Raw genomic sequence first — 24,063 nt, 5'->3', positions numbered from 1 at the left:
CCTCTGTTGATGATGTTAAAGAACCAAGTTTCATTCCTTCAGGGAACTGACCCCTTTTTTCTAGGATCTTTCTCATTATCGGAATGAGAGAAAGACAAAGACTTTTACTCGCTGATGTACCGACCCCTAGTGCCTTGCGCAGCACCGAGTACCTTGTAGGGTACTCAGTAAAGATTTGCTGGATGAAGTTTAAATATGGGTATTTGTTTACTCAGTCCCGACTGTACACCAAATCCTATGCTAGGTCCTAACAGGGAACGAGGTGACCAAAAAGATGCTTGACCTCAGGGAACTCTTTGCCAGTTCAGAGCAATGCCTATGGATTACGGAGACAAATTCCTGCAGCAGAGAAGTGGCTACACGGAAGGACTCAACTGGAGGAGGGACATATCAATTCCAGGAGGGGAAACCAATTCATTCAGCGACCGTCTGAGATATCGTTCTTCCTATGGGCTAGGCACAAACGCTTTATGTCATTGAGGTCACTTTGAGATCTCCACAGATGGGAAAACTGAGGCACAGGACTCTCAAGTAACTTGCCCAAAGTCGCACAGCTACTAGGTGGTAGAAACGGGATGTGAACTCAGGCTGCTTGCCTCCAGTCTCTACGCTCTACGTACTCGCAGGAAAAACTTTATGGAAGAAGTGGCTCGAATTTAGCCGGGCTTGAAGCGTTTGGCCAGATGGGGAAACGGGACGACCATTCCTAGCAAAACCCGGAAAATATGTGCTTAGGGATGAGATTTGTTCCTCGTTTTACCCACCGGCCCCCACTAATGATGCTGCGGGGAAAGATTTCACGAGCGCACAGAAGACAGACGGGAAAGAAAATCAACTACCGGCCAGGGCGAGGAAACGGACTGGTTTCCATGGCAACAGAAACCGGTTCGCCGGCAGGTGAGATCTCGCGGTGTTTGAGCCGGCGGAAGTGACGACAGGGCCCTGCTTGAGGCCCTCGGGTGAATCGGCGCAGCCCCTCCTCCCAGAGCGGCCGCCTTTTCCCGCCCGAGCCGCCTCAGCCGCTTGGGCCGCCCGGGGGAAACATGGCGTCTGCCCTGGAGCAGTTCGTGAACAGTGTCCGGCAGCTCTCGGCTCAAGGTGAGGCCCGGGCTGCCGGCTGCGCCTGGGGGGTCCTGGGGGGCGGGCCCGCATCCCCATGCCGATGGCGCCGACGGCCCTGCTGTTGCCGAGACTCGTCTTTGGCCGGAGTTCGGGTGTGCGGCGCCGAGGCCCGCACCACTCCCGGCTCCGTCCTCCCCGCCTGCCGCCTGCGCACTGGCGGGCCGGCGGCCCTCCCGTCCTCTCCCTCGGCCGCCGGCACCCGCTCCCCTCCTCCCACCCGGCGCGGGCCCCTTCGCGGCCGAGCGCTGCTTGACAGTTTGGGGGCGGGACTTCCGCCGAGACGCCGTCCTGCGCGCCCATTGGGCACCTCGACCCCCGTTGCCCTCCGTCATTGGCGGGCCGCCTTGTCTGTCCCTGCAGCCCTCGGCCGCCCGGGGACTAGGCCGCGCGGAGCCGGCGGGAGGCGAATTCTTCCCGGGGAGGCCCGCCCGGCTGCCTCTTCTCCCCTGCCGGCGCACGCCCGGGAAGCCTCTGCGCTTAGTTTAGTTCCAGAACGCGAGGGAGCTCTCGCTCGCAGGACTCCATTTCTAGCATTAAGCTATTTTGCGCTTAGTTTTTCCATGCTGTTTGGGTCATCCCATCGTCTGACTAGAAACGCCAGACGGAGCCCGGCACTCGGGATTTGAGAAATTAGATGCCGGGTCTGAAAGCCGCTTTCACCGTCCTAAACAGAGTCGTAAGGACTGAATGAGAGAAAAACACTTAGAACAGTACCTCTCACGTAGCAGACGGTGAATGAAGTAAAAAGTCAGTGTTAATTGCCATTAATTCTAAAGTTCTAGGAGCTGAGTGACCTTGGATAAGTCACTGACAACATCTCCAGGCTCTTCCTTCTCCATTTGTAAAACTGGAGGGGTGATAGTCTACGTGTTTGTAGATGCTCTGGTTTGGAGCTGTGTATAATACATAGTAGCTCTTCCTCGTTGATAGAGAAATTTGGTTCACAGGTCAGGCACTCTGCGTGCATTCTCTGTAAATGAGGAACCCACCCACCCATTTATTCCACAGGCACTGAGTTTCCACTTCATGGGAAGTAATGTGGTTTGAAGGTTCAGGTTGGAATCTCAGTCACTTGATGGACCGGCTGTTTAATTTCTCCTTGGCCCGTGTACTCATTTTTCAAAATGACAGTAGTTCTCTTGGCGCATCAAGTGGGATTACTCATCTGTAAACTTTGTGCAACATGCTCTTTTAGTGACAGCCTGTTCGGCAGTGATACATAAGATACAAACACTGCTTTCAATTTCTGTGACTCATTCTCACTGCATATTAAATGTTTATGAGTTTCTATTTTCTCTGCTTTTATTCAGAATTTTCTAACATGAACCTTAAGTGACAGGTATATTATAATTTCCAACTTTTTCTGATTAGAGAGAATTTTGTTGGCCACATTTCTGGTTGTGCTCATTTCAGATGTACCCTATGGCATTTAAACTTTTTTTTTTTTTTAAGATTTATTTATTTATTTAATCCTCCCCTCCCCCAGTTGTCTGTTCTCTGTGTCTGTTTGCTGCGTCTTGTTTCTTTGTCCGCTTCTGTTGTCATCAGCCGCACGGGAAGTGTGGGCGACGCCATTCCTGGGCAGGCTGCACTTTCTTTTGCGTTGGGCGGCTCTCCTTACGGGGTGCACTCCTTGCGCGTGGGGCTCCCCTAAGCAGGGACACCCCTGCGTGGCACGGCACTCCTTGCGCGCATCAGCACTGCGCATGGCCAGCTCCACACGGGTCAAGGAGGCCCGGGGTTTGAACCGCGGACCTCCCATGTGGTACACGGATGCCCTAATCACTGGGCCAAGTCCGTTTCCCTAAACTTATTTTTTTACTTTCCTCATGACCCTGCACTAGTTAACCATCTTATGATTTCTTAGTGACCCAGCTTTTAAGTCTCAACTCTGCATTGATTGTTTAACTGGTGGGAACAGTAATACACCAAAATGTTTGTTTCTCCATGTCCTCGTAAATGTATTTAAAGTAGTGGGGGGAAATGCAAAGTTATTCAACTGGAAGATGGTTCTTTCATACCTACCATTGAGATCCATAGTAAATTATATGACTTGATATTAATCAGTTAAACGTGTGTTATAATACTGAAAGTTGATACCTAAAAAGATTGTGGATGTTTGTTTATTCTTGTTTTGCAACACATGTAATAATGAGGAAATTTTCCTTTGTTTTTGGTCAAACTGATCACATAAAAAGTGTTATAGTTTAGAAACCCCAGAAATTAAATTATCAAAATGCCTAGCTATAGTCACTTGGATTTTAAGTATTTTATTATTTAAGTGTTCTTTTAATAAGGGAAAATAAAACAACTTCTATATAGAAATGGCCGGTATTGGGGGCTTAAAGTTCAAAATCTGAAAGAGAAATATTACAAGAGGAAATGCAAGGGGCTAATACCCATGGACTTGTATATAACCCCAAGACCACCGGAAAGATTGCGGGATTTGGGAGTTTAGATTGTGGCCATAAGGTCCCTCTTCCAACTAACTATCAAAATGGATGTAACAACTCAAGCCTAATTAGATTCTGTACCTTAATTGTTACAACATAACAGTGTAGTATGGTGGAAAGATCAATGAATGAATTAGAAGAGTAGTTGATTTCGTATGCTATATTCTGAGCTGGAGAAACAAGACAGTCCCTCCATCCATGAAGTTGACATGGACTTCCCTAACTAACTCATTCCATGACCTCTGTGTCATGGGGGTGAGGGTGGAAGGAAGGCCTGAGCTGACTGTTGAACAGGTTTGGGAGGAGAGGAGAGGAACTGAGGCAGGAACGCCAAGCGTAAAGAGCAGCATGTGCAGAGGCATAAAGATGAGGGGGCATGGCGTAATGAGTGAATTTTCAGATCTTGGTGTGAGGAAAAAAAGGTGTGTAAGGGGAAGAAGCAGGAGGTGAGGCTGGGAGGTGGCAGCGCCAGTCACCAAAGGGGTTCTGTAAGCCAAACTCCACGAAGCTGCTCGGAGTACTTGGACTGAATTTGCATGTTAGAAACATTATACAGGTTCTAGAATTGGTGCCAACAGGAATTGGTGGAGAGTAAGGTTGAGGAGGGCAGACTATTTAGAAGATTTATAACATGGTCCAGACAAGAAGTGATGAGGATCTGCATTGAGGCAGGGAAGAGAGAAGAAGAAATGGAGCTGAGGGACTTAGGAAATAAAATCAAATCATATTTGATGCTGAGAGGGAGATGGGGGAGGTGGTAATGTAACGTGCTTTTCTGGCTTGGGGATCTGGAAAACGGAATGGAAGAAAAGAAGAAACTTAGGGGCCAGAGGGAAATGGGAGGGCTAGCATGATCTCAGGTTCTGAGGCCATGGGCAGGTCACCGTTTCTCCTGCCCCTGTGGGTCCTTCAAAGTGAAGGTCCTAGGAGAGCTCACAGAGGAGTGCCTCTGAGTTCTGGCTCCAGATCGGAAGGCCGTGCTTAAGCTCCTGTAGTGTGGTGAGTGCTGTAACTGAACAACGGTGTTATTCCTGTTTTCCAGGGCAAATGACTCAACTTTGTGAACTCATCAACAAGAGCGGGGAGCTACTTGCAAAGAACTTATCCCACCTGGACACTGTGCTTGGGGCTCTGGATGTACAAGAACACTCCTTGGGGGTCCTTGCTGTTTTGTAAGGGGCATCTTATTCTGTAGTTTTGTGGTTGTTTAAAATGGAACCTTATGAACCTTACGCACTATCTGGCTCGATTGTTTTGGTATAGAAAGTAAGTCATGGAACAACGTGGAGCTCTTTTGCAAAGCTAAAGTCACATTGGAGTAGTTACATTTTACTGGTTTTTTTGTTCAGTTTTATCACCTTTTTATTCTTATGTTTCTACAAATTTTGAAAATTTAAACAAATGAATGGTCAGTTCAGTTGTGGGCACTAAAGTATACGTTTATCTGAATGCTTTTCACATAATCGATAAGATTGGCCACATTTTGTAACTTGGAAGGAAAATAGGGAAGCATGATGGTAAGGTGGACTATATTGAGTAAAATTGTCAGTCATCCAAGCAACACTGCTTAGAATGCCCTTTGAACAAGTTAAAACTATTTAAGACCAAATTAAATAAACCGTGTTTTCATGTGGGGTTCCTTGTAACTCTGTGTAGTTGATGGTAGAGTTATTTTTCTCTTGATGCTATAGTATTGTAAATTGGAGTATGTTGTTTGATATGGAATTTGAATTAATATAAACAGATGAAATTGACCTAAAGCGAGGACCTGGCGTTATTCACACTGGGATTCCTGAGACAAAGATACACATCAGGAACAAAGTTTAGAGGAGAAATTTTTTTAGAACTAGAGGGTCCAGAGCTGTGCTCTCCAATACAGGGACCACATAGGGCTCTTTACATCTAAATTCATTAAGGCAAACACAATAAAACTAAAGATTCAGTTCCTCAGTTGCACTAACCACATTTCAAGTGCTCTCTGGCCACGTGGAGCTACTGTCTAGGACGTCACAGATGGGAATGTTTCCATATCATTGCACTGGATGGTGTGCATAGAGATTTCTACTGTGTTTTCTGATTTATAGAAAAAAATGGGTAGCATGCATGTTTTAGAAACTTGCATACATGCACTCACACACGTCAATGAGAGAATGAACATGAAAGTGTTTTAAAGCTATAAGGCGTTTTATCACGTATATCAGTTAAAATTGGTAACATGTGGAAGGAACCTTGAACTTGTGACTCAGTCTCCTGGGTTTGAATCTGCATTCTTCCAGTTAGGAGGTGTGTAGCCCTGAGCTTCATTTTTTTATTTTTAAGATGGAAATGACAGTGCCTTTCCCAGCAATTGTGAAGCTCAAATGAGATTGTTTTTGTCACGTTTTGATAACAAAGTGTAATTACACATGTAAGGTGGCGTTATTAAGTTAAATAACACTGTATAAATGGAAGGAGACAAATTGAAAGATGTAGGAGAGTTTATGATTGGGTAACAAGAGCATCCTTTTCATTTTTTTTAAAATTAGTTGTGGGAGCAGATGTGGCTCAAGCAGCTGAGCACCTGCTTCCCACATGGGAGGTCTCAGTTCAGTTCCTAGTGCTTCCTTCAAACAAACAAACCAAACAGCAACAAGGAAAACAAATGAAAAATCCAACTGAGGGGAGCCGATGTGGTGAGTGGTTGAGTGCTGGCTTCCCATATACGAGGTCCTGGTTCAATCTCCAGCCCCAGTACCTTAAAAAAAAGTTTCAACAGTTATCTTTTCTTTTTTTCTTAAGTTTACTTTAAACAGATCATCCTAAATGCCCCCCAGTGGTGGTAGTTTATATGATTTGTGCCCACAGACTTGTTTCCAACCCCCTACTGAGTGTTTATCATGCCATCTGCCATCTCAGGCTCTGTCAGTCTTCCTCCCAGATAAGTCTTCTCCCACGATATCCTGCTGTATTGCCTTTCGTTCGGGCAGTAGCATCTTTAACTTGAACTATTGCCGCAGCCTCCAAACCAGTCGACCAGCTCATTCCTTACCCTTCTTCAGTCTGTGCTCAGAGCAAGAAAAGCAACAACTGATTTAAATGAATTGTCCTGACCACATTGCAGCTGGAAAAAAATTTTTTTTTAAATTTTGGTTAAAACTTTACATTCATTTTCTTCGGGAGTATTAGGTGACCCGATATTGGCCTCAGTTAGTAGAGTTATTACTTTTGAAAGGATGCTTATTCTTGTTAACCCCTGTCTGTGTTATGTTCTGTATTTTGCCTGTGTAAAGACCCATAGTAGTTACCTTGGGCAGGCCAGGAGAATCTCCTGGGCTCTGGTTCTTAATTTTTTAAAATACTGTTGTACATATAATTTAACCAGCCATTAGAGGGGACATAGTACGAGCAAAAGGCAGGATGTTCTTCTGGCATAAGTTCCTTCTACATTTTCCATCATGAAATAGCAAGGTAATTTGGTTCTTTCCCCCTCACCCTAGGTTTGTGAAGTTTTCTATGCCCAGCGTTCCTGACTTTGAGACGCTGTTCTCACAGGTTCAGCTTTTCATCAGTACTTGTAACGGGGAGCACATTAGATACGCAACAGACACTTGTAAGTTGAATAACATTTGATTGTTTTCCATTGAATATGTTTTGCCATTGTGAAATATTTATATTTTCAGTATTTTGTCATTTCTAGTTGCTGGGCTTTGCCATCAGTTAACAAATGCACTCGTGGAAAGAAAACAGGTAAGAAATGTTATTCAAATACTCATAATTCTGATATATACACCTAATTTACAAAACGAACTTATTTGATAAGCTTCTAGATTGGTACTAAGAATGTTGGTAACACTTAGGCACATGTTGTCACTTTAGAGTACTCAAGGCATTGAGTGTAGAGACAGTCAGTCCCTACATCAGGTGGCAATTCAGAGATACAGGGAGAAGGGAGCCTCAAGGGAGATTACTGGTTTTTTGTTTTTGTGTTTTTGGAACTACTGGTCTAATGCCCTCTGTGTTGTAATATGCTGCTTTCTTGTTTGATTTTTTTAAATTTTTTTCTTTTTATTATTGTGACAGTTTTACACTTGTAAGTAGAATATGAAGAATTCCCATATATCCTTCACTCATATCCTCCACATGTTAACACCTCACTGTATTTGCTTCTCCTTCTCTGTTTACCTACACACTTGATTTGTCTACACTGTTGGGAAGTCAGTGGCAGGTGTGAAGCCCCTGGCCCTAAACGCTTCAGTGAGTGTTCCCTAAAAAATGGGGCGTTCTCTTCACAACCACCATATTATTACTAACATTAGGAATTCAACATTGGTATAAAGCTGTTACAAATTTACAGAGCTCATTCACATTTTGCCAGTCCTTCCACTAATGTCCTTTGTAGCAAAAGAAATTCCTAGATCATGGATTGCATTGTCATGTCGCTTTAGACTCCTTTAATCTGGAACAGTTCTTTGGTCTCTTTATTTTTTGTGAAATTGGCACCAGTTCCAATTTGGGTGTTTTATTTCTGATTTGAAAGTGAGCTTCAAGACTGGAGGTTTGAAAATAGCAAGAAACATTGATATTTTGTAGGTGTACTAAATAAACTGTGTTTGAAAGAGATGGTTAGAAAAATCAACAAGTCTTTTTTGAAAAAAAAATGTGTAAGCTGCCTTTTAGCCAGGTCACCTGTCCAGAACCTGGTGGTGCCTCCCTAGAAACTCAGTCTTACTATTTATAATTAGGGCAGGAAACTGCCAGTTTGTAACTTGGTGATAATAGTTTCAGTAGTAATTTTCTGTTATTGTTAGAATTTACATGTGGTACCTAAATTGCCTTATGGGAAAATGCTAATAACACTGTTCCTCACAACTGAGTTTCCTAAGCATAGGCTCTCACATATTGTAAATGATTTGGGGAACTTTGGTTTAGATGTAAATGTAATAAACTGTTAAGAAACACAGGTTCTGAGTACTGATCATCATTGTAAAAAAAAAAAAGCAAACAAAAAAACCCTTTATGATTTTAAAAGGGTGCTGAATTACTCTATAAACAGCGTAAGAAATGGCTTAATAAGACATTATCTGACTGAGTAGGGACAAATTTCCTGAAAAAGTATGGAAACCTCATTTTGCTATTGAAAGGAACCTATCAATTAGTGTTATTTTTTATTTGTAAGTGACAACATAAGACCCAATGTGCTGCCATCTTTGAGAACTTATCTGAAAGAGATGTCATTTCTGACAGCCCCTGCGAGGAATTGGCATCCTTAAACAAGCCATAGACAAGATGCAGATGAACACAAACCAGCTGACCTCAATACATGCTGATCTCTGCCAGGTAAGCAGCCAAAACAAGTGTTTCGCACCAGGTAGAGGGTGCAGGTTGTCGGTGGCTTTGTTCAACATTGGATTAGATCATTGAAGGCAATTTGATGAAGACTAGGATAGGTTGTAGAAGTTAAAAATTATAGGTAGGTCTGTTAGGGAGTTTTTAGCAGAGTCCTGGATGCAAACTATGGAATGGGGTTCAGCTAGTAAGCTTGTGATGTGAGTAGAACGGAGAGGGTAATTCATGCTGATAAATGCTAAAGAAACCACAGGTCATTTTCTTTTTAAGGAATTGTGGACCCTGAGAATAGACACAACTAACTTCTTTCTCACACTTTATGTTTTCATTTGTTTATTTTGTGGAGTTTAAAATCCAGAAGGCACAAAGGGGAGTTACATAATGAAGTCTCCCAGCACCCTGTCCACCTTCCATCCATTTCCTTCTCCCCAAAGGAAACCAGTGTTAATAGTTTCTTGTGTAATTGTCTGACAGTGTATGAGGCACATACAAGCAAATTCGTATATATTTTCTCCTTTTCTTTACACAAATTGTAATAATCTGTACAAACTCCTTACGTGTCTTGCTGTTTTCTACTTAATAGATCTTGGAGATTAGTCCACATCCATGCTCTACAGTTGTAGAGTGTTTCTTTCTATGGGTACACCTTGGTTTATTCAGTCCCTGTTGATGTTTAGATTATTTCCTTAACAGATGATATGAAAAATGGATCATTTCAAATATATTCTAATTTCACATGAAAATATGCCTTCTTTTTCCCCCCCTTTGTTATCTTTCTTTAACAGTTTTTAAATTGAGGTAAAACATACATACAGTAAGACACTAATTAATGAATTTATACAAATGTCTACTGCCATGTACACCCATCCAGATGCAGAACTTTCCGTGTGCTGGTGCTTGCTTTCTTGAGCTGCACAATTTCCCTTCCCTTTTGGATTGAGAAATTGAAAAGAATTAGAAAAGACTTCCATTTTTATCTTACCATCCTCATCTTGTTTCTATTCTACTAGTTCAGCAAAGAGAAAAAGGACACATTTGTTTACCCCATCTGTTAGCCAATGGGTGGTAGGTGGACTAAATGTTAACTGAGCTTTAGTTCATCTTTGAAGCGTTCTGTCTTATAGCTGGTTAGTCTTTTAAAAGAAATGCTATTTTGATTTTAATGGTCAAAAAAATGGAGCTGTGAGTTGACATTTAGATCATTTAAATCAATGAAATGTAAGAGTATCATTTTCTTCAAATTTCTGAAATCTATGAATTTTCTCCTCTGTTAAAGCCTACCAAAAGTAGTTAAAATAATGATTTAATATGAATTTGTTCATAGCTTTGTTTGCTGGCAAAATGCTTTAAACCTGCCCTTCCCTATCTTGACATGGATATGATGGATATCTGTAAAGAGAATGGAGCCTATGATGCAAAACACTTTTTATGCTACTATTACTATGGAGGGATGATCTATACGGGGCTGAAGAACTTTGAAAGAGCACTCTACTTTTATGAACAGGTAATCATTGCGCTAAATGGCCGTTGTTCTGAACTTGCATGATTAAAGCAGTGCTGCCTTAGGTTGACAGCTGGAGCCGAGTGATCCCAGGGCGCCTCGGTTTCAGGTGGAGCGACTTTCAAAGACCCTTTCTTTATGACAGGGAACCCGTGTGTACTGGTGGGCAATTTCAGATGGAACAGCCCCACAAGCCTGCTTTTGTTCAGACACGAGCCACAGGTTTGGAGGTCTGCAGGGCCACCCTCATGTTCGTTAGTGCACTAGAACGACACGTGGCATGCGCCATACTCACACTTACAGTTTTATTATGGTGGAGGATATAGAATAGAATCAGCTGGAGGGGATGCTTAGCCAGAGGCCTGGGGCCTCCAATCTGGGAGCCTCCAGTCTCCTCTCGGCGGGGAGTCCTGCATGTCATTGCCGCCTTTCAGCCACTATACGTGACAGCACACAGGGTGCGGCCACCCAGGGAAGCTCACCCAGGTTGGTGTGCAGAGTTTCTACTGGGGCTTCAGCCCCTCCCGGAGATTAGAACTCATATCACGTGGCCCCTTCATAAGTCTCATTGTTAAGACTTCCAGTGGCTAAAGCCCCTGGGCAGTCAAAGGTGCTCGTATCAGAAAGGACATTCCAAGGGAATCCTAGAGTTCACCTTCCACCTCCAGTAGCTGACGGCAGAGACCAGGCCTCTGTTTGGGCAAGGTTAATCTTCCCCACACACGGTGTTGATTGGCTTCTTGAGTTGGAGAGCAGGAGCCAGGTGGAGTGCTACGTGAGTAAGCAGTAGTTAAGAGTGCTCGGGAGTGGGTTCTAATCTAGGCTTTGCCACTCACGCTCAAACTGATCTGGGGCAACTCGTGCATTTTTTGACAAGTTTCATTTATTTTAATAAGTACAACATTCTCGTTTAAAATTCAGAGTATTAAGGAGTACACAGTGACAAGTTCTTCCACCCTTGTCCCTTGGCCAGTGGTCTGTGGAATGAGGTATATTCCACAATTATCGAATATTCTGGAGGTTTATTTAGGGTCTGAAAAAAAGCCAGTATTGATTAATACCTGTGTTTTCAGGATAGATTAGGTATTCATAAGTTGCTGTTTTATTCATAATGTGTACTGAGGTAATAAAGGACAGTCTAAACCCTGGAAGGCTTACAGGTAAAACGCTAACACGTACCCACACACGTCTGTGCTCTGTGCATTGCCGTGGTAAGTGATGGCGGTGCTGTGGATGACCTGCGCTTGGCCATGATGTGTGGCAGCAGCACATGGTACTGCCAGCCAGGAGAACTTGCCTGAGTCATTGGGGTCCAGAGTTTCTCTGGGGCTGTGCTGAGGGGACCCAGGGGTGGGTCGCCATAAAGTGGCAGTAGGCAGGCATGGCGCCATGAAAGGACGGCCTGATCAGGGCACCGAGTCCTCAAGGTGACCACAGGCAAATGCGCAGTTGTTCAGAAAACTGTGAAAGCACGCTTCATGGCCATTGAGTGTTGGTTAGCTTTTTAGCCCAATATAAAAACCAGTGAACATACTGATGACCTTGAGATACCAAGATGATACGGGCATTATAAAGACAGGAAAGTGTGCAATGGACTTAGACAATTTTTCTGTTGTAAAGAGTTAAAGTATTTTTTTTTTTAAGATTTATTTATTTATTTCTCTCCCCTTCCCCCCCACCCCAGTTGTCTGCTCTCTGTGTCTATTTGCTGCCTCGTCTTTGTCCGCTTCTGTTGTTGTCAGCAGCACAGGAATCTGTGTTTCTTTTTGTTGCGTCATCTTGCTGTGTCAGCTCTCCGTGTGTGCAGCACTATTCCTGGGCAGGCTGCACTTTCTTTCGCGCTGGGCGGCTCTCCTTACGGGGTGCACTCCTTGTGCGTGGGGCTCCCCTACGCGGGGGACACCCCTGCGTGGCAAGGCACTCCTTGCACGCATCAGCACTGCGCATGGGCCAGCTCCACACGGGTCAAGGAGGCCCGGGGTTTGAACTGTGGACCTCCCATGTGGTAGACGGATGCCCTAACCACTGGGCCAAGTCCACCGCCTTAAAATATTCTTTTTTGTTGTTATTGTTCTTATAATATACTCTTGGATTCTGTTTAATTATATCTTTCTTTTAATTCATTTTTTAAAAAATATTACATTCAAAAAATATGAGGTCCCCATTCGCCCCCACCCCACCACTCCCCCCACAGCAACACTCCTATCATCATGACACATCCATTGCATTTGGTGAGTACATCTCTGGGCATCGCTGCACCTCATTGTCAATGGTTTACATAATAGCCCATACTCTCCCACGTTCCATCCAGTGGGCCATGGGAGGACATACAATGTCCGGTAATTGTCCCTGCAGCACCACCCAGCACAACTCCCAAGTCCTGAAAATGCCTCCACATCTCTTCTCTTCCTCCCATTCCCCACACCCAGCAGCCACCATGGCCACTTTTTCTACATTTTGATGTTTTTAGATATGAACCTTTTACCTGAAAATTTACTCATTCCTTGATTGTGCCCTAATGATGAGCGTTGTCTGGTGTTAGTCTGCTACGTGCAGCTGTGTTTGCATGAGACATACACTGTTACAGATGGTGTTATTACCTTAATTTCAAAAGGTGATACAGGTTTTTTTTTACTGCTTTTAAAAAAATTTGCAAAGACATGCTTATTGGGAAAAAAAATTTAGTTCACTCGTTGTATAAAGTAAAAAGTAAAAGTAGTTTCATCTCTGCTCTGTAGAGTGACATAGTTTAGTAGTCAGTCTCCTCTTGGTGGAAATTTAAATCAGTTCTGATATTTCACTATTAGAATAGTTGTTGCCATGGGAATCAGTGCACATCCTCACACACTTATGTCATGTTTCTGTACAGAAATATCGAAGAAATGGCCTTAGAGGCTTCTTTGATCTGGAAGGTTTGGGCTGATTTGGGTTTGATAGTTTTCCATTCTTCATAACCTTTGTAAATCAAGGTGAAAGAAAATGAAAAGTAGCTCATTTCCCAGGATTTGGGATTCCTGTTTCTGATAAAGAACTTTATACAGAATATATAAAGAACTCTTGCAACTCAACAGTAAAGACAGATAACTCAATTAGAAAATGGGCAAAGGATTTGAATAGGCATTTCTCCAAAGGCATTAAACAGATGTCCAATAAGCACATGAAAAGATGCTCTACACCATTAGGTAGGGAACTGCAAATCAAACATGATGAAGGAGCCTATGTGGCTCAAGTGGCTGAGCACCTACTTCCCAAATGGGAGGTCCTGGGTTCAGTTCCTGGTGCCTCCTCAAAGCAAACCACAAGCAAATAAATGAAAAAAACAACTCAGGGGAGCCAATATGACTCTGTGATTGAGCGCCGTCTTCTCACATACCAAAAAGACAATAATAAGTGTTGATGAGGATGTGGGAAAATGGAACCTTCCTACATTACAGGTGGGAGGGGTAAAATGGTGCGGCCACTTTGGAAAACATTTTGGCAGTTCTTCAAAAAGTTTACCATTTAACCTAGCAATTTCACTGCTAAAAGAATTGAAAGTAAGTATTTAAACAAAAACTTTTACATGAAGGTTCATAGTAGCTCTCTGTTCACGATAGCCAAAAAGTAGACACAACCCAAATATCTATTAACTGATGAATGGGTAGACAAAATATGGTACATCCATACAATGAAATATTATTCGGCCATAGAAAGGAATGAAGTTCCGATGCATGCGACAGTGTGGATGAGCCTTCCAAACAGTGCCTTAGGGAGCAGGCGTGGCTCAGGCGGTTGAGTGCCGGCTTCTACATATGAGATCCAGGCTTGACTCCTTGACCCCTCATACCTAAAAAAAAAAACACACACACAAAAAAAGTTATCCTAGGTGAAAGAAGCCAGCCACAGAGGACCACTTATTGTGGGATTCCATTTATATGAAATGCCCAGAACAGGCAAGTCATAGAGACAGGAAGTAGATGGTGGTTGCCAGGGGCTGGGGAGGAGAGAGTGGCGAGTGGCTGTTATCTAAGTATTGTTACTTTCTTTTTTTTTTTTTTTTTTAAAAGATTTATTTTATTTTTATTTAATTTCCCCCCCTCCCCTGGTTGTCTGTTCTTGGTGTCTATTTGTTGCGTCTTGTTTCTTTGTCCGCTTCTGTTGTCGTCAGCGGCACGGGAAGTGTGGGCGGCGCCATTCTTGGGCAGGCTGCTCTTTCTTTTCACGCTGGGCGGCTCTCCTTACGGGGCGCACTCCTTGCGCGTGGGGCTCGCCCACGCGGGGGACACCCTTGCGTGGCAGGGCACTCCTTGCGCGCATCAGCACTGCGCATGGCCAGCTCCACACGGGTCAAGGAGGCCCGGGGTTTGAACCGCGGACCTCCCATATGGTAGACGGACGCCCTAACCACTGGGCCAAAGTCCGTTTCCCAGTATTGTTATTTTCTAAGTAAAGTTGTTCTGTGGGTAATTGCTCCTTCCTCCCCCATTGGCTCTTTCTTCACACCCATGTACTCTTGTCTCGCACAGGCTATAACTACTCCAGCCATGGCGGTCAGTCATATCATGTTGGAATCATATAAAAAGTATATTCTAGTTTCTTTGATATTACTTGGCAAAGTACAGCAGCTACCGAAATATACGTCTCAAATTGTGGGTAGATTCATTAAGGTGAGTTTTGTTTTTTATTAATTAAGGTGAGTTTTTAAAATATAACTGCTCCTCTTAGGTGATATCTCTCCCCACCCCCTGGTTATTTGCACTTGCTGTGTCTGTCTGTCTTTGTTTCTTTAGGAGGCATCAGGAACCAAACCCAGTGTAGGAGGGAGGCGCCTAATCACTTAATCCACCTCCATTCCCTGCTGTGTTGTGTCGCTCGTTATATGTTTCCTCTTGTGTCTCTTGTTGCGTCATCTTGTCATGCCAGCTCGCTATTCTGCTCATCATTGTTAGGAGGCACCGGGAACCTCTGCTTCCTGCTTTTGTTGTGTCTCTCATTATGTTTTCTTTCTTGTGTCTCTTGTTGCGTCAGCTTGCTGCACCTGCCTTTGCGCCAGCTCTCTGTCTTCTTTAGGAGGCACTGGGAACCGAATCACAGACCTCCCGTGTGATAGGCAGGAGCCCAGTTGCTTGAGCCATATCCGCTTCCCTTTGTTTATTTTTAGTTAATTATTGTTCATTCAATTTTGAAATACTTGTTAATGGTTTAAAAAAAATCAAGCAGTTCAAACAGTGTATCAGGTCTCAGTCATTTTAATAACAGTCTCATGCAGACCCTCCTTGTACAGACTCGGGATTTCAGGCTGTCTGCATTCCCAATGGTGAGGTTTCCATGCTGGCTTATTGAACCCAGCCAGGTCGCCTTTGCATCAGCACTGCGGGCTCCAGGCTGCCTCCCCATGGGCGAGTGGGTGAGGTGGCCAGGAGGGCTCTCTGGACCACCCACAGAATGATGGGCAGGGAGGCAGCACGAGGCAGCCAGAGGCAGAAGACATCGGGAAGCCCTGTGACCCCTCGGGTCCCTGAGCGAGCCTGCTTTAGAGCACATGCTTTATAAAGCTACTCCTTGGTGACTTGACAGTGTCCTAAGAATTAGCCATTGGTTTTTGAGGATATCCTAAATGATTAAAAAAAAAAAATTCAGAATCAGAGATGTGAGTTTAAATCCAGTTTCTGCCTGTTGGTAGTGTTACTCATTCCCACGCCACATCTGCTTGGATCCCTGCCTCAAGTTCTTACTGCTTACAATAGGGGATACTGTGCTTGAAATGCCTAGAGCAGCTTAGGTTCTTGGTAGGCCCTACGTGACAGTCATGTACTCCGTACCACAACATCTTATTGGCAGTAGTAAATTGTTCCATCATGAATTTCAATCCTTGACCTTAAAAACTGGGCATTGGCTTTGGGTAAATTATGGTTTGCTAGGTAGCAGTAAAGGGATTGATGTAAAATCTTATTCTCCTGTTTTATTTGATTTGTCCCTTAAGTTTTTTTTGCGTTTTGTTTTTTTACTAAACCTGTGCAAAACATAGTACCATAAGGCTTTTTGCTTCCTTGGCATGTTTTATTCCTCTAAATTTTTTATCTCTGTTTCCACCCTTAAACCTTTAGCCCCTTAGCAATGCGTACCACGAGTTAGCACAAGTTTATTCCACCAATAATCCCTCAGAACTCCGAAACCTGGTGAACAAGCACAGCGAGACGTTCACCCGTGACAACAACATGGGGCTGGTGAAGCAGTGCCTGTCATCTCTGTACAAGAAGAACATCCAGCGGCTGACAAAGGTGAGGCGCGCTCTGCCCGCCCCGGGCCTGGTCCGTCTTCCCCTGCGTTGAGTGCCAAGGGCGCAGGCAGCGCGGTAGAGCGCAGGACCCCCCAGGAAAGAACCCTTTCACCATCAGCTGTGTTAGACAGGGGTCGGTTTACACCTTTCGGTCTTTTCAGGGCTAGTGCAGGGTATTTGAAAAGAGGAGCAGGTAAAGAGGAAGAGAGGCAGGGGACGCGAGTACCTGGGCGACAGAGAAGAGTAGCCTTAGAGACACAAAAGTTCCAGCTGGAGCTCCCGATGATGCAGAGACAAGCCTGTGGTTGCCGGCTTCAGCACTCTCCGGCTCTGGAGACCCCTCTCTCTCCTTCCTTAACACAGAACTGCTCTCTGGCATGACTAGGGAGGCCAGGGTTGTGCCCGTGCTGTGTTGGTGAACAGCAGAGTATGGGCACATTACATCTTTTTTCTTTTTAAAATGAAAGTATGCCTATGAGCAGACGTTCCAACAGTATAGAAGAGTACAAAAAGGAAACTGAAGTCCTACCTGTGTTAGGAAGGCCCTTGCTGCCTGTGAAAGGCAGCCTTCTAGGAGGGGCCTAAACAGACGGGACTGTCCTCCTGAGAAGCAGTCTGGCTGGAGACCCCCACCATAGCTCAGAGCTGTTGGCACCTGGAAAATACTCCTGTCCCCCCCCAGGCCTTCCGTCAGCAGGGTGATGGCGATGGGAAGGAGCACCGTTAAGCAGGTGGGGTAGGGATGGGCTGGTGCTGGGAGGGCTGCTGAGCCCTGGTGGGGAGGGGGAGGGGAGGGTGGGCTTCCAGTGTGGGGCCCTGGAGAAGGTGACTTTCCCCGGCACCCGGGAGAGGCTCGGGAAGGAAAGTGTGAGTCTGGGGGGTAGCAGTGGACACGGGCAGGCTGTGCAGACAGATGCCCCGAAGGAGAAGAGGGAGGAAGGAGAGGAGGTAGTCACCGCAGGAAAGGGGAATTCCTCCCAGATATTCTAGAGAGAGCAGAGCTTCCTGACCAAGGTAAGGAAGTCAGCAGGTAAGTTGAGAACATTGTATTCATTGTCAGAGGTAAATGAAGAGAATGAAAGAGATCAAAAACAAATGTAGAGGCTGGTGTGGCTCAAGCAGTTAAACACCTGCTCCTCACATGGGACTCCCGGTTCTGTTCCCAATGCCTCCTAAAAACAAAGACAAACAACAAGCAAACAAACAAAAAAACCAACTTGGTGGCTGATATGGCTCAGTGGCTGAGCGCCAGCTTCCTACGTAGGAGTTCTGGGATTTGTTCCCTAGCCCTGGTAACCTCAAAAAAACAAACCCAGGGCAGCGGATTTGGCTCAATGGATAGAGTGTTCACCTAACACATGGGAGGTCTAGGGTTCAAACCCAGGGCCTCCTGACCCATGTGATAAGCTGGCCTACAGGCAGTGCTGATGTGCGCAAGGAGTGCCGTGCCACACGGGTGTCCACTGCGTAGGGGAGCCGCATGCACAAGGAGTGCGCCCTCTAAGGAGAGCCGCCCAGTGCAAAAAAAGCACAGCCTGCCCTGGAATGGTGCTGCAGACATGGAGAGCTGACACAGCAGGATGACGCAATGAAAAAAAAAGACACAGATTCCTGGTGCTGCTGACAAGAATCCAAGCAGGCACAGAAGAACACACAGCGAATGGACACAGAGCAGACAACTGGGGAGTGTTGGGGAGCAGGGAAGGGGAGAGAAATTAAAAAGATTAAAAAACCCAAATGTAACCTGTCAGCCAGAATAAAACCAAATCGACCCACAAGCTAAAAGACTCACGGCAACAAGCAGACTAATTCTCTCCACAATTTTTTTTTGATTCAGATGCCAACAGGACCACTGTAAATTCCCATTTCTCAAATTCCCATTCCCATCCCAAGCGATAGCCATTTGAAAAAAAAAGCTGCTCCCCTGCGTATGACTGGTACTTGGGTTAGGGTAGCAGAGTGGGAATGGCACTGGGAGAAATGACGGTGCGAATGAGCACCAGTGCAAAACGCCGTCGTCACCTTGCGAGGGGCTCAGCCACGGGCATCGCTGGCGATGGCTTGGTAGCTTAGACTTCGAGAAGTCAGTCCGGGAAAACACACTCTTCTGTTTGAATGGAGAGGTCGGGAGGAGAGGTGATCGGCAGGCACACGGGGGGGAGGTGGCTGTGCCGGGGTGGGGCAGGGTTGCGCACGGCGCTCAGCGCCCGGGACCCGCTGCGCCTTGTAGTCTGAGCGTGCAGCTTCGTTTCAGTGGGACCACTGCACGTTCGGCGTCCTGTCCTAGTGCCACAATAATGGGAGGGGGAAAGAAAAGGATTCCCTAGCCCAGTTAGTCTCTTTTTTATTTTTCATTTTATTATCGGAAAATCAAAAGTTCTTGTAAACTGTACTTAAGTCTCCTGGACTAGAACCATGTCCAGGGGCTTTGCTTGCTGGAAGGCGGCTAAGAGCTGGGGTTCCTTTCCTGTACTGAGAGATTGTGCGTTGTTAATGTCCGGTGGCCTTTTTCTGGATTCCCTTTGCCTCCTGTCCTCCCTGTGTGTGTGCCTCCTCCTGGGTACATAGCGTGAGAACGTCTTCCCTGGCCCTGTGCGCACTGCCTTTGCAGTCGGCATCACAAGCCCCTTTCCAGACTCAGCACAGCACCTTAGGTGGAGGTCTGCTGCAAGGCTGGGTCAGAACCGATTCAGCTCTGGTGGTGGACATTCAGGCGGGAGATTCTGTCTACTTAGAAGTGGGGAAAATAACGTTTATGAATTCAGACATGTTCATTTTTTATTCTTCTTTTGTGTTAAACTACTTAGGTGCTTCTTAAAATTAACAGTTTTGTAATTTCATTTTCATTATACCGCATGAAGTGTATGTAGATGTTTTGGTCATGGGCTATCTAGAATTCCCAAGATCAGGGTTTTAACGTGGCCGGCTCTGAAAGTGCAGCTGTGCTAAGTATTGCCAGCTGCCAGAAAAATGGACTCTGTTAATTTGTTCCTAAAGAGAAGCATTTTCATCAGATCCCAAGGTGAGCAGGGGAATTTGTTTCCTTCATGTACCCCAAGTGTGTAGCTTCCTTTAGTCAACCCTCCCCCATTTGTTCACAAAATTTAACCGATTTTTGAAAGATAATTATTATTAAAATTATTTTCATTTTATCGAACAAGCAATATAGTTTAAAAATTTAAAAGCTATAGGAAGCCCCTACCCCACAGCCAACCTTTTTCTTTCTCTAGAGGCAGCCAGTGCGCACACACTCACACATACACATTCTTGCCCTTTATGGTTTTTTTACATAAATGTTCTGCACCGTCCTTTTTTTATATATATCTCAATTTCTTTTATTTATTTCCCCCTTTCCCCCGTTCCCCCCGTTGTCTGCTCTCTCTGTCCATTCGCTGTGTGTTCTTTGTGTGGAACTGAGTCCTGGGACCTTCCGGAGTCGGGGGAGGCGATCACATTCTCGCGCCACCTCAGCTCCCTGGTCTCCTGCGTCTTTACTCTCTTTCCTCTGTCTCTTTTTGTTGCATCGTCTTGCTGCGCCAGCTCTCCGCGTTGGCCGGCACTCCTGCACAAGGCCGCGTTCCTGCCTGGGCCAGCTCGCCACATGGGCCAGCTCCCCTCACCAGGAGGCTCTGGGCATCGAACCCTGGACCTCCTAGATGATGGGAGCCCAATTGGTTGAGCCACATCTGTGTCCCTGTCCTTTTCTATATCTAAAGATATATGTATCTTAGATTCCTTTTCAGTTTATAAACAACTTCCTCACCTTTTTTCTCCCACAAGTATGCGGTATTCCCTTTTGTGGTCATATTATATTTACTTAACTAGTCCCCTGCTGAGGGAGTTTAGGTGGTCTCCATGGTTTGCTGATGTAAACCGTACTTCTTGAAGAGCCTGGCCCACCTATCATTTCTTACGTGTGTGAATGTGTGGAAGATGTGTTTCCAGGGGTGACGCTCTGGGGCCAGGGGTGAGCACATGAGTGCTCGCGTGCACGTGGCCGGACTGTCTGCACAGGGCTGTGCCTGCCAGCGGTCCTGCCAGCTGCGCAGGAGGGCACCTGTCTCCACAGTGCGTCAGACTTTTAGGTCTTTGGCAAACTGATTGGTGAAACACCAGAATCTTGATGTCTCATTTCATGTTCTCCTAATCCTAAGTGAGACAGGGCTTTCCCGTGTCAGAGGCCTTCGGTTCCATTTTCTCTGTTTGCTCGTGGGCTTCGGGCCTTGGTGCACTGCTGGGAGGGTGCTGTGCACAGGAGGGAACTCACCCCTGTCTGTGCTCCTAGGAAGCTGAGGGCTCCCACCTCTGGGTCCATGACACAGTGGAACTCTGGCCACATTTCCTAGAATGTCTTTCCTCGGTGGTTTCTGCCTGTGATTAGTTCTACTTCTGAATTTCAGACATTTTTAACACTGTCTTTACAAGATATGGCAAGTCGAGTGCAGTTATCTGGACCTCAGGAGGCAGAAAAGTATGTCCTACACATGGTAAGTGCTTTCTGTAATTAACTAATGGGTATTTGTCCTTGTAAAAGTGACATGTTCATTACTGGAAAGATAGAAGAGGAGAATGGGAGAAACGCCCAAAGCAAACCGCTGAGGACTAAGTGCTGTATCTCCTTAATGTGTAGGTTTTTCTGTTCATTGTTTGCTCAGAAGGTTCACACGGTTAGGTCCTATTTGGTCTCCTCATTTCTCATAGTTGCATGTTTTCACTGTCAGTTCTGTCAGCATCATTTAAAGCCCGGCGTATTTTGGATCTACAAAGCAGCACTGCTCAGCCTTGCTGGTCCACCAGGAGACCGCGCGCTTGTGCCAGCGTATACGTCCCGGCACCGCTGTGCCGCGCGCGTGGTGGCGCTCTCGGCTGCCGCTCTGGCCTGTGCCGAACCTCATGGTGGACCGTGTCTGTCTGACTGCACGGGAGTGGCACCAGCGTAAAGGATGCGCCACACGCACCGTGTCCCCTGCCCAGCTCGAGAGATGAAACGTCACCATCCACCTGAAACCCCGTTTCTCTCTGCAGGGTTTTTAATGTCTGTCTGTCTGTTTTCTGGGCAGTTTTGCACCCCTTGTCACCGTCTGTGATGGTGTGTGGCGCACAGAAGGTATTCATTGAGCACTTGTTGAGTACCCCATGGTGTTTAAACACACACATTTACATTTATTGCTTTCTGGGCTTTCTCATGCCATATTGAGTCGCTGTGTATTCAGGCCTAACCTGCTTTCCCGATTTCTTTATTTATAGATAGAAGATGGTGAAATTTTTGCAAGTATTAATCAGAAGGATGGTATGGTCAGTTTTCATGATAACCCTGAAAAATATAATAACCCAGCCATGCTTCATAACATTGATCAGGAGGTAACTGCACATGTGAGGTGTGACTGCTATTTGAGAAGTTGTGTGTGACATTCCGCCCCCATGTTCTGCGGTTATTTTAGTTTTAAGAATGCGTAGTCCCCAGTTTGTGAACATCTTAGGTGCTAGAAAGCTCACTTCAAATTGGGCTGCTTAAAACTCTTCCACCAAGTGCAGCGTCATCTGTACCCACCGCCATTTATACGAGCGTTGCTCTGAGGTGTTCTGGGATTGCAGGAAGCCGCTCCCTGCTGCAGTCAGGAGCAGGGCTGAGCGTGCAGCCAGAGGAGGGCAGCGGGAGGCCCTTCTGCAGGCCCCTGACGGCAGCTGCCGCAGCGGTTCAGTCCTCTGTGTTCCCCGGAGCCCCACCCAGCGCTCTGGGCTAGAGAGCCGTGACCGTGCCCTCTGGGTGGTAGCGTGCGGCTCCACGCGGTAGGTGAGGCCTGTGTTTCCCATCTCTGACCAGGGAAATGGGCTGAACTGAAATTCACTCTCAGGCACCAAGATATGACACCTAGTAGCATAGTGCCCCTCACAATCCCTTTTTCCCCTTTCCAAAATCCAAAAAACCCCTGAAAACTGGAAGGTTTTTTGTAACCCATTTGACAGTAAAATGTTACCTAAACTACTTACAGTTTTTATTTTTCCTACTTAGTGTGAATATTTTTAGGTTTCACTGCAAGAAAAACATGAATATGTTTGATGACTGGGGCAACTGCCATAGATCCTGCTAAGACTGTTGGATTATATATGGTGCTTGCACTGTGTTAACTTTATGAAATCCAGAGAATTCTCACTCAGAAACTCATCTAGCCCCACAGATTAAGGCATTGTGAGCCTTGAGTAGCCATCCTAATAGCCTAGATTAAAAAGAATGTAATTAACTGACCCCACTTCATGATTACATTCGCCCAGATGCTGAAGTGCATAGAGCTTGACGAGCGGCTGAAGGCCATGGATCAGGAGATCACGGTGAACCCCCAGTTCGTGCAGAAGGTGACTCTGTCTTTCTCTCCTCAACTGGAAGTGGGCTCGAGGGAGGGGGAGCATGAGGGGCTCCGGCTGTGAGCGCCTGGGGCCAGTCCTCGGTCGGGGCCTCGTTGGGGCTGGCGGGAACGCCTTGACAAAGCCAGCCATGACCACCCTGCCTCGCTGTCCTCTCCTGCAGAGTATGGGCTCACAAGAAGACGATTCAGGAAACAAACCATCCAGTTACTCCTGAAGCCAGCATCCATCCTGCGACAAACACACGGACTGTCACCCTGGCCAGTGACAGTGTTAGGAGGGCAGCAGGGAGGACCGAGACTGTTCCACCTGGACCCTGGGAAATTCAGTTTTGTTTTGTCATCTTCAGTCCTGTATGCTTTCAGAAAACCATTCTCTCTGCAAAGAAAGGAGAAAAAATCTCAACTTTAAATTCTCGTGGATTTATTTATCCTCAGATTGTTGTTGTTGCATTAAATCTGCCTTTTTGTTTTAAATTATTTGAACATTGATGTGTTTTCTGTATCAATTTTTTCCTCTCAAAAGTTTTTAAAGATCATGTTTGGTGTAAATAGAAATAGTTGAATTATAGAAATTTTTAACAGATTAGAATCTAAAAGTTGAGATGTTTCCTTTAAAAAAAGATAAAAGTGGAGAGAGTCCAGGAGGCAGAAGCTACTTTTTTATCAGGAGAAATTCCCATGCATTTTAGTGACTGTCAATTGCAGGTCTAAGGGATGCCATTGCACTCCTAAATGCGTCTCAGCTGCAGGCTGTGCCTCACTCTTCGAGTCTTGAGAATGCCTTATTTCCTTCTCTAACTTACATTATAGTTTTCAATAGGCAGACACCAGACTTCCCACTTTTCTAGAAGCATTTAAGCTGCACGTATTTTGATGATGTTCAGGGCCCTCCTCCCACAGAACCTTGAAATTTGTCCAACTAGGGTTTCCTGATGCCCGAGAAAGATGTGATGCCTGTGTAAAGGTGGCCAGAAGGAAACAGCGAATTTGGTCCTTAAAAATTTTTTTCCTTTCACTTTTTTTTTGCTTTAATTTCAA

At 45.5% G+C, this 24,063-nt stretch overlaps 1 protein-coding gene across 2 annotated transcripts; it reads left to right on the top strand.

The window, feature by feature from the left end:
* The first annotated feature begins 931 nt into the window (after positions 1–931).
* Positions 932–23,502, top strand: COPS3 (COP9 signalosome subunit 3). Of its 2 annotated transcripts, none has more exons than XM_004463475.4 (12): positions 932–1,098; positions 4,618–4,747; positions 7,052–7,164; positions 7,252–7,301; positions 8,799–8,891; positions 10,225–10,404; positions 14,907–15,047; positions 16,488–16,661; positions 21,061–21,147; positions 21,908–22,021; positions 22,934–23,014; positions 23,187–23,502. In XM_004463475.4, exons 1-12 carry the CDS (start codon positions 1,044–1,046, stop codon positions 23,238–23,240), a joined length of 1,272 nt encoding a protein of 423 aa, XP_004463532.2. In that variant the 5' UTR covers positions 932–1,043; the 3' UTR covers positions 23,241–23,502. The 2 variants fall into 2 exon arrangements, with proteins under 2 accessions (XP_004463532.2, XP_071066377.1); XM_071210276.1 differs by having other exon boundaries at positions 934–1,098; positions 4,618–4,841.
* Positions 23,503–24,063: the final 561 nt, after the last annotated feature.

Source organism: Dasypus novemcinctus, chromosome 21 (genome assembly GCF_030445035.2).
Source record: "Dasypus novemcinctus isolate mDasNov1 chromosome 21, mDasNov1.1.hap2, whole genome shotgun sequence".
NCBI lineage: Eukaryota > Metazoa > Chordata > Mammalia > Cingulata > Dasypodidae > Dasypus > Dasypus novemcinctus.
This window is presented reverse-complemented; position numbering and strand designations above follow the sequence as displayed.